General features: G+C 43.6%; 1 protein-coding gene across 1 annotated transcript in view; it reads right to left on the reverse strand.

Moving 5' to 3' along the window:
• Positions 1–2034: 2034 nt before the first annotated feature.
• pemt (phosphatidylethanolamine N-methyltransferase) overlaps positions 2035–15086 on the reverse strand; it is an 86921-nt gene continuing 73869 nt past the window's right edge. The window contains exons 10-11 of the mRNA XM_083788063.1: positions 14170–14244; positions 2035–2803 (exon numbers count right to left, since the gene is read on the reverse strand). Of these exons, the coding sequence (XP_083644189.1) occupies positions 2749–2803; positions 14170–14244 (130 nt within the window). The 3' untranslated portion in view covers positions 2035–2748. The remainder of the gene's footprint in view (positions 2804–14169; positions 14245–15086) is intronic.

Here is a 15086-nt window from a genome sequence, read left to right on the forward strand (position 1 = left end):
AAAAAGTGCTCCTTGGAGCACAGGTCTCCGCCAGGTCAGGTAGGTTATTTGTGGGCCAGCAATGTTCGGAATTCACCAATTGGGATGGAATATGAAAAATCACACCGACCTGTCTTGATCACTTGACTTTGATTTATGTGATGTTTGTAAAAAAAAAAGTCACGGAAATGGCAAAAATCGGCCTCCTGGTGGCACTATAACAGGCCCATGTTAAAAATTTGGGGCAGAGGTTCAGCTCTGGCATCCAGTTTCGCTGCGATTAAGCCAGCAGTGACGGATATTAGCTGATCACAGACAGAAACACATACTGTACGGAGAGGATGCAAAAGATAGTCTCGACTCTGCCTTTTGGATTGGCGGAGACAACAAATAGAAAAACAATGGCAACCTAGAGGTGTGCACAGTTGAGCCACATGCCTCATCGCCAAATGAGACAAGCTTTGAAACTTGAGTCAAATACATTTAAATACAGGAAACAAACTCAAGGTTTATTGGGACCTATACCTAGGCTATTGGAATATGTTAAAGCCAGGTGTGGCAAGTGCGGTATCAAATTATGTAATCAAAACCTGTTCCAGGCTCACGCATAAGCGCTTGTAGCGGTACCATGTCCTACATTTGACTGATTTGAGGTAGAAAATGTGGGCAAGACCATTTCTAAAGTATAGTGAGAGCGCAAAGCAATTCAATGCCACAGCCTCGAGCTCATCCTCCTAGTCTGTGCCGACATTTGCTTGGGAGTTTTCCCTGATTGAAAGAGGAGGATCCAGCATCCATCATCTGAGACTTGTTTAGGGGAAAGGCAAAGCAATCAACAATCAAACTCTCAGAAAAGGAGGGCATTATTCCAGAATGGAGGGAAAAATCAGTGAGATGTGTGTGGTTGATTTTGTGACACGATTTTGTGTCACTACTCATGCAGTGAGTGCGTACATGTAAATAATAAGTATAGCAACCTCTAAAGCTTAGCAAAGAAGTGACAAAAAACAATCATAATATTATTAGAATCTAAAAATCCTCACTGTGGACTATGATTAATAATGCAATGATGGGTGGGTTTCAGATCCAAAGGAGAATTGTCATGACAATTAATTTGTATAGGAACACACACACACACACAATATGGATCGGGGATGGACGGACAAACGAATGGATAAACAGTCCTCGTTACAATTATGTATTTCCATCATAAATTAAGTAAAGCTCATAGTGATACTGATTAGGAGAGCAGGATTAGTGCTGGTGGGCTGCCCATAACCAATCACATGTACAGTACATACAGTAGAGTAGAGTACATGACACACACAAGCATGCACACAATGCATGCACACTCAGTGCTCAGACTACATTCAAGGATGCATTGTTTATCTGACTCCAAGGCACTGTTGAATGTTCTGTGTCGATTGATTCCCTTGGGCTGATTTAACTCTCTCTCTCTCTCTCACACACACACACACACACACACACACACACACACACACACACACACACACACACACACACACACACACACACACACACACACACACACACACACACACACACACACACACACACACACACACACACACACACACACACACACACACACACACACACACACACACACACACGTTGCATGTTGTAATTGTAATACTGTAGGTGTACATTCAGTGAAAACGCACACACACACACACACACACGCTCTCTTTGCTGAAACTATTAACCAACTGCAGTTTATTGAATGGAGGGGTGGAGACAGTCTCCTCGACTTAGCAGCTGTTATAAGACTTTACAATGGTTCTACTAAAGTACATTGCATAGCGTGAAATGATAGAAAATACATAAAATGCAGTAATAACTAATGTAATTTGAAAATCTCTGCCTACTTTGGGATCAGGCAAGTCCTTGGATGTGTTCCATTACGGTAAATCTATAGTCATCATTCCTCTGTTAGACATATGAGTTCTGGCACTCACTGTAAACACATGTAGAACACAGTCTAAACACAGGCCTGTGTCATAGTGCAGGGAGATGAGATGACACCGACACACACGCACGCACGCACGCTTCAGGAAGTAAAACACAGCATTTTATTATCAATCGACACGTTATAGCATGGGCATACAACACAGGCAGCAGTAGATACTGTACACTACAGTTTGGAATGTCTGTTATTGCATAGATACTGTTCAGGAAAAACAGGGACACATTTCTTCTAAGACTGCAAAGTGATCCATTTACGTCAAGACATAGTGTGAGTTATTATAACAGCTATTGTGACTGTATTTTAAAAGCTTTGAAAGTATAAAGTAGGTTTATACAAATTGTTTGTGCATTAAAAACTGGGACTTCTGTTCGACAAAATGACACAACTGGGACTTACTATAAAACACTAAAAGCAAAGTGATTGTGCAAACAGGTTTGAGCTACAGTAGAAGACAGTAACTCCCCCATGGCAGTATTCTACTATAGACTTTGACCAAAATGTGAAGATGGGGGAGGTTCATGTTTCTGGAGCTCAATATGTGACTGCACAAATCACAAACTAGTCAGTGAACTATATATATATATATATTGTTTTTCTACACAACTATAGACAACAATACACATGTACAGTGTGTGATTCCACTTTTACTTCTCGTGTCCTTAATAACCTTGAGGTAGCGCGAGGACTGTTTGTCCATTCGTTTGTCCGTCCATCCCCCATCCATACTGAGACGGTGTGAAGGTTGATTGTGTGTGCACGCTCGCATGTACATAGCGGACTTATTTCTGCTTCCAGTGTTGGCTCCTCTCCCGATAGATGTGTTCGGTGAACGGTCTGCAAACACAGGAGAACAAACACATCATGGGGCAATAAATCAGAGCTGCTGGGTAGATCCGTACCAGGCCGTACCAGGGACCCCCCTCTCTACGCAATCACACCCACCCACACACATAGGCTACACACAGTGTGTCCAAGCATGAATTTGTGTGTGTGCGTGTGTACACAAGGGTAACCATCCTTGAGGGACTCTGAGTGGAGAGAGGGGTGTGTCGTGTCGTGTGTGTGTGTGTGTGTGTGTGTGTGTGTGTGTGTGTGTGTGTGTGTGTGTGTGTGTGTGTGTGTGTGTGTGTGTGTGTGTGTGTGTGTGTGTGTTGTTGGGGGGGGGGGGGGGGTTGTACTGTATACACTATACAGTATGTGAGTATACAAGAGCCATCTATATGTGCATATATAGACCTTTTGAGTGGTGCAACGACTCCAGGGAACAGCAGTGTCCCTATGTCCTAACCTATGTGACTATGTCCGTTTAGAGTACCAGTAGGGGCAAAAGTGGTGCTGTTTTGCCAGAAACAGAGAGAGAGAAAGATAGTGTTGCACTGTTGCCTGCTAATGAGAGAGAGAGAGAGAGAGAGAGAGAGAGAGGAGTTGCACCACTCAGTTCTCACAGGTGTGATTGTTATGTTATTGAGTGAAACTTTTACAGTGTATTATTACAAGTGCGCGCACCAGGAAGCTGGTGTTCCTGTACTGTACGTGCCCTGTGTTTCCGGCTTTGATCTCCATCGGTGCACACATGGGTGCATGTACTGTAGCATTCTGCACCACTGACCACTGCACTCTCTTACCACATATCTCATAAAGGTGAATGGCGATTCCCGCTTACGCTCAATTTACATCTGAACGTTATTATCTTCTTCTTTTACTGTATGCTATAATCAATGAGCTATATAAATAAAGACTGATTGATTGAATGTCGACTCTTATCTAGTGGATGAGAGTGCCACTGGACAGGGTAACTTATTAGGTCCAGCATACATTGGTGAGGCTACGTTTTACTCTTTACATTTTCACTTTCCAGGCGTTCTTACCTGAAGCGATTTATAATTTGTCGAGACGTAAAATAACCACCAATTCTTAGATTGATAAACATTAAAGCAACCAACAGTAAGGAGTACAAGGGACAATATATAATTGAACGTAAAACAACATTGGAACAAGAGGTAAATGACAGATGAGCTAAATGAATAGTTTTTTAAAATATTAAAATGTATTGTTTTAAGGATTGTATAGGATAAGGATAGGCAAAGAATAAGCACTATGCTTCAGCTTATGCCTTTTTAGTCAGGAATTTGTATTTTGTGTGTGATTTGGATGGACATGCACATTTCTGATAATAATGTTCTTGTTATAAGTCCACACAAGTGTTTTTTTTTGTAAACAAGGACCAAAATATATCATTCATTCATTCATTCATTCATGTGTATTTTCGAGCAGCAAGTACAGGAGGAATATTAAAGAGAGGGGATAAGATTCATGGGGTAGAGAGTGGTACATTAGTCACTTGCAGAGTTGTCAGCTACAGTACTAATGGATGTGTTGCCTTGTCTTCCCACTGTAAGCTTTTAAGGTTTCTGCTTCATGGTTCCTCCTTGATTGATTCAATGACAAAATGGACCAATACATTTACTCTGTATTCTTTGCCTGAGCATTGTGGAGGAAGCTAGACAGCACACAACCTTTCATTTGTGTAATTATTTCCAGCGTCATTTCTACTTTGCATGGCATCTAATTCTGTTCCAGCCAGGGTGTTGATTCCATTATTATCACAGGACCATGAGGCATCAGAACATATTGAATACCTAAATGTCAACGAATAACCAGTACAGGTGTTGGTACCTGCCCCATTCCAAGAGTAAAGGCTCATACATAGTCTGGATTTTCGGTGGTTAGGTGACCACCGAACTACAACATGACGTCACGAGCCGCGGTGAAGAGCAAACCACCGCCACCGCTCCAGCCCTTCTCTCTGTTTTTACTCACCACCACTCAACGTTATTTCAGCTCCGGTGGTCAGCTCACCACCGGAGCGGTGGTCACCTCACCACCGAAAATCCAGACTATGAATAGGCCTTAAACCAAGGGCTGCCAATCCATTAACAAGGCCAGTCCTATTTTATGCTCTGTCACACAGCGGTGTTGTGCACAAATTGTGAAAATAGCAGATCTAGGAGCTCATAATGTGTCGCATTATGAAAATGATCGATTATTTTGTACAATTCACAATTTAGGCATATAATCCAGATCAATTTACAAGTTATAATCGATTAATCCAATTAGTTGGATTAACTGTTGCACCCTTAGGGCCGATTCATACTCTGCCACTCTTACCGCTGTAGTGCCGAAATGATTTCGGCTCGTCAGAAATTTTCAGTAGCACCGAAGAGCCGACTTTAGGACGGTACCCGCCCCCCCCCCGAACCTCAAATCACATCACATTGTAGGCTCTGTTATAGTTTATGAGTTGGGTTCTTTATAATAATAAGACAACAACACACTGGAGTATATTGTAGCAGGTCCAGTTTACTGGGTAGTATATCAGAATGGATACAACAGACATGAGCAGTCGATCACACAACAGTCCGTGCAGTACTCTTAATAGAACACAGAGTACAATCTATCACATCCCCCTTTCTTAAGGAGAATCTTAACTTTGTTAATGCTGAACAAGATAGCAAAGAAGTTCACATTCAAATTCTTATCAGAACAGTTATTCCACTTACTTTCCTTCTTTTTTTTTCTTCTTCTTTTTCTATTAACTTAGCAGAACAATAAGCACAAAAAACAAAACAGAACGGAGGACCCGGCAGAAAAAGTGTAAGTCTCTAGCTTTGGTAAAAGTGTAAGTCTCTTGTATTAACTCTATGTGTATGTAAGCGGGTTGGTGTCTTGCATGGGGTCAGAGGTTCCAGAACATGGCCCACCGGTGGAGCACAACCTTCAGCGTTGGCTCAGGACATAGTCCCTGTACCTTACAGGTGGAACGACGGCCCTCCCCGATCTGGTGCAGCATGTAGCGGAGCCGCTCGTGTCGGACCGGCCGGCCTGGTCCTGCTGGGCCTCAGGGGTAGGTGGCACGTCCCGCAGAGTCTCTGGCTGGTAGACGTACTCAGCATCAGCATCTCCAAGCAGGCTCGGATGAACGGTCCTCAGATGACGTCTGTTCCTCCTGAAGGTCACGCCTGCCGGAGATTCCACACTGTAAGAGCGTGGCTCTACTCTCTTGCTCAATACGACAGCAGGCTTCCAGCCTTGCCTCGTCTTCATGTGTACCGCAGCTCCAGGAGTCAGCTCAGGAAGCGGCTTGGTGCCCACATTGTAGTACTGCCCCCGTTGCGTCTGCAGGTGCCTGAGTCTGGCGTGGACGTCTCTTGGGGTGGATGGTTGCAACACTGCACTAGTGCACGGCAGCAGGCTTCTCAGGACACGTCCCATTAACATCTGTGCTGGGGAGACATCCAGGCCTGTCACCGGTGTGTTTCTCAGTGACAGCAAAACCAAATGTTGGTCAATCCCTGTTGCTGCTGCTTTCTTCAGCGCACGTTTCACTGTTTTGACCATATTCTCTGCAAGGCCATTGGACTGTGGGTATCCGGGACTAGAGTGTGTGAGGCTTGTGAGCTTGATGCCCCATTCTGCAGCAAACCTCTGCATCTCAAAGCTTGCAAAAGGAACATGATCACACACCAACTCTTTGGGGATCCCATGTCTGGCAAAGACCGACTTCTTCCTTTGTATGACTGAGTGAGTGGGCAGTCTTGTCTGGCAGGTTGAGCACTTCCGGATACTTAGTCAAGTAGTCTACAATCACGAGATAGGATTGTCCACGCAGCTCAAATATGTCAGTCCCCAGCTTCGACCATGGCAGTTCTGGTACCACATGTGACTGGAGAGGTTCTCTTTGGTTTTGTGGCTGCATTTGCTGACATGTGGCACACATTTCTACCTTCTTCTCTATGTCTTGGCCCATTCCTGGCCAGTATAGGACCTTCCTGGCATGGGCTTTCATTCGCTGGACACCTTGGTGCGCCAGGTGTAATTTATCCATGATGACTCCCCTCATGCTTTGAGGAATGATGATCTTGTCTGCTGTCATTACTACACCATCTTTGATGCACACTGCGTGACGCATCGGCCAGTACTGGTGTAATATGCCGTCACAGCGTTGTCTTCTCTGTGGCCAGCCCTTCTGGTGTGCTTGTATCACTGCCTGTAGTACTTTGTCTGCCGCAGTTCCTCACTTGCCTCTCTGCCCATGATTGGCACGGCTGACTGGTTGATCACGTAGAAATCAAGCTTGGCTTTAGCCTTAGCAGTTTCACACACCAGCGACACAGTCCCTTCGGGCCTCAGACGGGTCCCTCCATAAGCCACTAGCACTGTTCTTGTGGGCTGTAGCTGAATACGACCTGGAAGTGTCTCAACAATGGACATAGGCAGCACATTTCCATCTGCCCCTGTGTCAATTTTGAACTTGACCGGGACATCCATAAGACTGGCCATAGTGTACCATGCGGTGTCTTTGCTTTTAGTGACTGCATTCACTTCCACACACGCAACAGTACCTATAAACAGCGAGTCCACATCTACCTCAGTCTCCAGGTCATGGACACCACGTCTCGTCAGTGTTCTGTTAGGTGGTGTGCCCGTCCTGTCAGCTGGTGTGGCACACATCTTCGCAAAATGATTCTGCTTGTTACACTTGTGGCATGCCGCACCATAAGCAGGACACTGGCGTGGTTCATGTGTTCTCCCACACTTGTTGCAGGCACTCCACTCTCTATTTCTCTTGTCTGTCTTCCTGTCATTGTAGAATTTCCCCCTCTCTGTGTGAGCTGGGGCTCTATTCATGGCTTGCACATGTGACTCACCCACGGCATGTGTTGTCATGGCTTGCATCTGGCTCCTCGCAGCTTCCGACGCTCTGCACAAAGTTACTGCCTTCTCAAGGGTTAAATCTTTTTCTCTCAGTAGCCTTTCTTTCAGAGAGGCATTATTCAAACTGAACACCAGTTTATCTCTTATCATGTCAGTGTCACTTATTCCAAACTCACAGCTCTTGCTCTTCTGGCGCAGTTCTGTGACAAACTTGTCCACTGGCATCCCCTCTGCCATAGCATGAGACCAGAACTGGTGTCTTTCAAAAACAACATTTTTTTGTGGGCTGCAATATGTTTCAAATGCCTTGAGGATTGTGTCCATTTTCTCATCATCACCGACATCAAATGTGAACGTGTTGAACACATCCAACGCATCTTCACCAACAGTGTGTAACAGTATGGCAACTTTAATTTTCTCATCCTTTTCAATAGCTCCAGTGGCTGTCATATATAGTTGAAAACGCTGTTCCCACCTGCGCCAATTTTCAGCCAGGTTTCCAGTGAGGGGTACAACACACTGGAGTATATTGTAGCAGGTCCAGTTTACTGGGTAGTATATCAGAATGGATACAACAGACATGAGCAGTCGATCACACAACAGTCCGTGCAGTACTCTTAATAGAACACAGAGTACAATCTATCACAGGCTCTACCTATTTTAGAGCCGAACCGGCTCTAAAATAGGTGTATGAATCGCACCTTAGCTGTAAGTAATTCCCTTCAATGTAATGTCGTGCTGCTGGCTGTAAGAGGAGTGGGTAATGACTGGCACGACGAGGACGTTACTGCACTCAGTCAGGTCAGTACATACAATTTCCAGTCACACAAAGTGACACATTGACTTGGATGGCTTGATCATTTACAATTATGGTCATTAAGGCACTCTAGCTCGGGCACAGAACTGGGAGACTTGTCTGTCCCTGCAGTGAACTGGAGTACAGTCATAACTAGCCGAGGAAATGTCCATGCATGTAGAACATCCAGTCACTGACTTACACTAAAGGTTCCAAATGTAAACACAGCACTGGGGAAAACAGCCTTTTGTTTTAGTGCCCCAACCACGTGGAATGACTTACAGCTTAAATTAAAGATCTGCTCTCCCGTTACATACGGTCAATTTAAATCTTTGATTGCGGACTTACCCCCAAGTGTCTGCAACTGTTTTTAAACACACTGTTTTGTTGTTATTTTAGGGAAACCTCGATGTCTCTCGAGAATAAATAAAGGTTTGAATGAATGAATGAACACAAGGCTATGTACACATCACATCACAGATACTTCGCCAAGGAGTTCCAGCTGGTCAGCACTTCCCGCTCTTGTGACCAAGAACATTCTCACCCTTACAGTTACAGTGACAGAACAAGGTGTTATCGGGCTGTACCAGTGTTGTTTTCGTCGACTAAAAATAATACGACATTTTCGTCGACTACCTTTTTTCACTGACGAAAACTAAAATAAATAAATAAAAACTAAGCTATGATGACTAAAACTGAGACTGAATATACTGACGATTTCATCAACAAATTAAAACTAGAATAAAATTAGTTGCATGCTGAAAATAGCCGATCTACAAGCCAAACAACGTGTCAGCTGCAACGCGTTGTGGAAAATCTGTCATTTTACACTTGCTATACAGTAAATCAACTGTAGATTTAGTCGACTAAAATCTTATGATATTTAGTCAACTAAAACTAGACTAACACTAAAACATGCCAGGTGACTAAAATGTGACTAAAAATAAATGAAAACTATTCAAGAGACTATGACTAAAACAATTTGCTGCCAAAAACAACACTGGGCTGTACTGTAGATCTTGACAGCATTCTTTTTTGTTTAATTGTTGTCTTTTGAATAAAATTCCATTTAGTTTTAGTCACCTGAAATGTTTTAGTTTTAGTCTAGTGTTAGTTGACTAAATACCATAATATTTTAGCTGAGTAAATCTACAGTTGAAATGCCTGATTTATACTCAGCTGTGTGCCAAAAATAGCAGATCTATAAGCTCACAACGTGTCACTAGACGCACACAACCAGGGCATAAAATGACTAACAATTTTGTCTAGTTTTTATTTGTTGACGAAATTGCCAGTATATTTAGTCTTAGTTTTAGTTATCATAGCTTAGTTTTTATTCTGTTTTTGTCAGTGAAAAAGGTAGTCGGCGACAATTTTTCGTCATAGTTTTAGTCGAAGGAAATCAACACTGCCCATTACCCATTCACAACAGTATGTTAACTGGTTTCCCACTGCAGATAGGACCCTCTCAATGTAGCTGGTCGTCATAGTGCGCGTGTGTGTGAGTGTGTGTGGGCGTGTGAGTGTGTGTGCGCATGCGTGCGAGCGTGGTAAATGTAGGTCAGTCAAGTAGTGAAATAATTAAGTCTTCTGGACCACCTAAGAAGGCATTAATTTCCCTCTGTGACGTCGGAGGTCGCTAAACAATGTAAAAGTTAAAAGTTAGACTTAGCGTACATCGGTTGACTAGACAGAGAATGAGTGAACAGCTCCATTCATAGAAATTACTTTAACATGACATCTCCACTTTCCGCTTTATTGGTATAGAACAAGTCAACCTGCCCAGAAGAGGTGGTATTCATGACCTTCTACTACTCAAACAACGTGAGGCATACTGGATACACATACTACAAACTCATTGGTTGTTGACGCCTTTCCAAATGTATTTAGTGATTTTGTCAGCCTGTCCCAACCAAGGAACCAAGCTGAGAGAGGTCTCACAGCAGAAACGTTGCTCTCCTAAATAAACACTCTCTTCAACCAAGTGGCGGGTCCTATTATCTCCTACCTATACTGCCATATCACCTACGCACCTGCTTGAAAAGGAACCGGGTGAGGACCGAAACTTTTTGTGTCAGACAGTATTTGTGGGATCAATCCCTTTATTGCAAATTCTAGTGATTAACTTTGATACAGATGCAGTATAATTAAGATAAAGTGTCCAAGTCTTTCTCTAAATAAAAATATGGTGAACATTGTGTGGATTCACAGAAATACGAAATGTATCTTATCAGCTGTACCGTTATGTACCGACAGTGAAGGGAATAGTGAACAGCAATTACCCAAGTATTGGGTGTCATAAGGTGTCAAAGTGTCATAAGATACATTTCAAGTGCTTCTATGCGTGTGTGTGTGTGTGTGTGTGTGTGTGTGTGTGTGTGTGTGTGTGTGTGTGTGTGTGTGTGTGTGTGTGTGTGTGTGCATGCGACAGTATGACCGAGTGAGTACGTCTTTTCCCCATTACTCAAACAGCATGCTTGCAGCAGCATCCTGCTTAACTCTGACACACATTCACACCAGGAAGCTGCTCAACAGTAGTTTTCTGCCGTTGTCCAAATGTGTGTGTGTGTGTGTGTGTGCGTTGCGTGTGTGGGCGTGTTAAATGTAGGTCAGTCAAGTTGTGAAATAATTAGGTCTTCAGCATCCTTCTGGACCACCTGAGTAGGCATTCATTTCCCTTCGTGAACATTACTGTAGGTGAAAAAATCTGATCTACAAGCTCACAGTGTGCCATGAACTTGTTATGAGCTTGTAGATCAGCTATTTTCAGTGATACAGTGATTTAGTATCGAGCAAAAACAGGCCTAGTGTAGAGCCAATGGGGACTCCAGTCGGTTGGTTAAAAGTACGGGCCTTTGTGAAGATGTACTGCGAAGATAGAGAAAGTGCCACTGACAGGCAACGTGACTGAATAACAAAGCCATATTATTTTATATTTTACTGAGACAGAGGAGACCATCTATGGGAGGCATATTGGAGAAGGCTGGTTAGATTTGAGCCTGCATTTGTGTGTCTTCTTTTGTGTGTGTGTGTGTGTGTGTGTGTGTGTGTGTGTGTGTGTGTGTGTGTGTGTGTGTAGGTGTATGTGTCTGTAGATGTGTGTGCATGCATCTGTATTTGTGTATGTGTATGGACAACCCTGCTAGAGGCTGCACTGGTCGTTAGGCCCAAACCACACCAATGATTCGCCACGCAACTCCTTGCAACTACAGTACTTGAAACCATTATAACCAATGTCAGTTTTAAGGAGTGGTGTGGTTTGTTTTGTTGCAAGAGGTTGCGACTAGTTGCAAGGAGTTGTGCACAACTGGTGTGGCTTTATATCCCAAAAAGGTGTTGAGCCCTTCCCCTATGCCCTGTGGCGAGAGAAGGAGGGAGAAAGAGGAGCGATGTTACTGCGGGAGAGAGGAGGATGAGAGTGGTGTGGAAGAAATAACTTTCTGTTGGGAGTTTATCTTTGAGGGAAATGTCTTGCGTAGAAAACAAGCACATTGTGTTGAAAATTACCAGAGGAAATGAGGGACCATTCTCATGAAGCAGAGGTAAAATGAAGGCAATTAGATTTTCTCGTGAAGCATGGTTAGTGGAGGATGAGACATACTGCCCACGACCAGAGAAAAGCTCCTCAGGTATGTATCTGGGAAAAGTTTGAAAAGTTCAGGCTATCATGGCCAACCCTGAAATCCAACCACTTTCAGCTACATCTGATCCTTGATGCCATAAAAATATTAAGGACAGCCACTTGAAGCCAGCCTGCTTCTATTGTGTGCGTGATTTTTTTTTTTTTACATGTAAATGTGTTTTAATGTGTCCTGCCTGGATGTGATAATGTTGCATTGTTTTATGTATCCTTTTTTAATAGCAGACCGTCCTCTGCACATGCAAGCAAAGACAAAATACTTTATCATCTACCTTTTTGGCACAAAAGGTTTTTTTGGCACATTTTGGCACAAAATGTGATGTATTGCCATGTTTTTTGTTGTCACTCTGGATTAAGAGCGTCTGCTAAATGCCTAAATTGTAAATTGTAGCTGATAAAGTATTTTCAATTCAATGGGTTAAAAGTGTATCGCTGGAAGAAGCTCTCTGTAATCCTTCGATCTTCTCTGGTTTTCGGAGCCCGCCATGATGACAGTAATTTAAAACCTTTCTTAAAACCCTACATATAAACTGGAACAGCATCCTACAAATGCATGCAAGACAATACCAAGAGAAAATGTTATGGCAATGACGGTATAGAGTAAAAGGAAGGTGGGAAAAGCCCCTCTGGTCTCGTGTTTTCTGAGGTCGCCATTAGAAGTGTTTTGTATGTTGTACGCAGTTTGAGAGGGAGCACCAGAGGGGAGGAAACAAGGGGAGAGGAGACACCAGAGGAAAACCTCGTCTGTGTCTGCCTCTGTATCCTCATATCCTCAGGTTGCCTCAGGTTGCCAGTTATGCATCGTTGTTTATGTTTTGCACCCACAAGAACGCAGAGACTCCTCGCTAATCGATGAGGTAACGAATACTCAGACGAGATGATCTCCCTGTTCTCAGAACAGATCCGGGTGAATTTGGGTTTGACGGGTGACACATACCTGCTCACCTCCCGAGACCAGACAGACAACTTCCTGTAATGAGGCTAGAACTAAACAGTTTATCCATTAGACAGACAATCCAAAACGGGAAAGAGAGGACGTCCATACCGGGTTGAGTCAGGGTACGGCAGGGTGAGTGACTATTACTGTAACTACTAAGCTGGGAGGTGAGGATAAGGACATGAGGTTGGATGAGAACACAGCTTTCTTTCACACACCTGTTTCACCCGGCGGCTTTGCTTTTGCCCTAAAATTGTCCCTGGGCTTTATAGCTGTTAGAGCAGCAGGAAAATAGTATTCACTTAATTTCTGCTTCTCTTGTTGTGTTGCCCTTCATGTATTGTTCTTTATGTTTGTTTATTTTTTTCAACATGCTCCCTGAACTCAGGCCACTAACTATTTCAACTTTGTGCAAGACGCAGCATCTCAATCACAGAGTGTGACAGATTTTGAAAGACCTATTGAACAAACTAGATTGAATAAGAAGGTGAGCCAAGTGCTCCAGTCGAGGTGGTGATGAGGTGCTCACAAAGTTAAAACTATAATAGAGCTCTTCACAGGCCCTCGATTCCGAAAATACCCGACCTGTATGGGTCGTATCCGTGTTTTATCACAATCACTTGGAGCCGGGTCGGAGTCGGCTGTATATCCCGCGGAACTTGGGTCTGTCTATGTGTAATACCCTGAGAAGACCCGTAACACTGTATGACCGTGTGTGCTCCTGCTGCACTGGTGAGAGAGAAATGCAATGAAGTGCTGTTTAACTAACGTGATGTTTTAGGATCAGCACAACAAAAGCAGTTGAGCTACGCAATGCATGTGTAGCGTACCATACTGCAAGGCAAGACAGCTGCCACTGCCTGCCAGGCTGATTTAAATTAAAAACACCGGCGTACAATCATGGATTCCTCCTCAGGTCTTTTAAATCAATCAGATCTCGGAAAAATCGGGACCATAATTAAAGAAAGAAAGTTGGAACGGCTCGGAATCGGACCAAATTGCCAAGGGTCCACTCAGGCCCTGTAAGTATACTAAAGGCTTTTTAAATGTATCCTTTCTCAGGGTGTGCTTAAAGCATGTCTTAGATTGAAAAGAAATGGACACAGACTTACCCTTCGAATGCGATGGCCACCTTATAAACGATCGCAACGATCGCCGTCAAAACCAATCCTACTGGACTAGCACCACTGGAGGGAGGGAGGGGGGGGGCACATAGGGTGAGAGACAGACAAACAGTGCCAGGTTAGTTCTTGAATGGATAATGCAGGAGACAATGAACAATTAACTTTCTGTGGTATTATGGCCTTGCTAAAGTTTAGTATTGTTATTTATGCACTGTTTTTATTTATCTGTGTTGAGGGGGGATGCTCCATAATACACATACACCAGTAAGACGCCCTGAGGGCGAGAAGCGACCTCACCCTACAGGGCGAGGTCGCGTGACCGCATCCACCTAAGTGACGGCAGACTGCTGGGCGAGCACTGGCGCTTTGGCATGGGGGGTCAGATATGGAATGAACTAGAACTGCACTCTGTCGAGTGCATACTTGCTTGTTGCACACTAGTATGCCATAAATGGCCTACTAGTGCGCAAGCAGAGCGTGCAAGTACTTTCTACCACTACAAATTGTCAAGTCTCAGTTTCTCCTTGAAGGAACGTTTGAAATGTTGAATTATTAGGTTTAACTATTTGCTACCTACCTACTTTATGCATGTAACGTAATGACTACTTGTGCATGATATGGCAGTGGTGCCAGATTACATAGGAGCATTACCTTTAATCCTCCCAACACTAAAACATATCGTCACCATCGAAAACACTCTGGCATTGGGTCCTTTAATCTACATCTTTATTACGTCATCATTGAAAGCTAGTTACACATATACTATGTATATGTATGTATATGTAATTTGTAAGTTGATTAGCCGTATACTGTGGTTACTTTGCGCCGTATGCACCGTACCAGCCGTCCCGCCAATTTTGATGCGTATGCATACGAGTCCCGGGCGAAACTAGTACTTGCACGCT

Source organism: Protomyctophum parallelum, assembly GCF_964188405.1.
Source record: "Protomyctophum parallelum genome assembly, chromosome: 17".
NCBI classification, from domain to species: domain Eukaryota; kingdom Metazoa; phylum Chordata; class Actinopteri; order Myctophiformes; family Myctophidae; genus Protomyctophum; species Protomyctophum parallelum.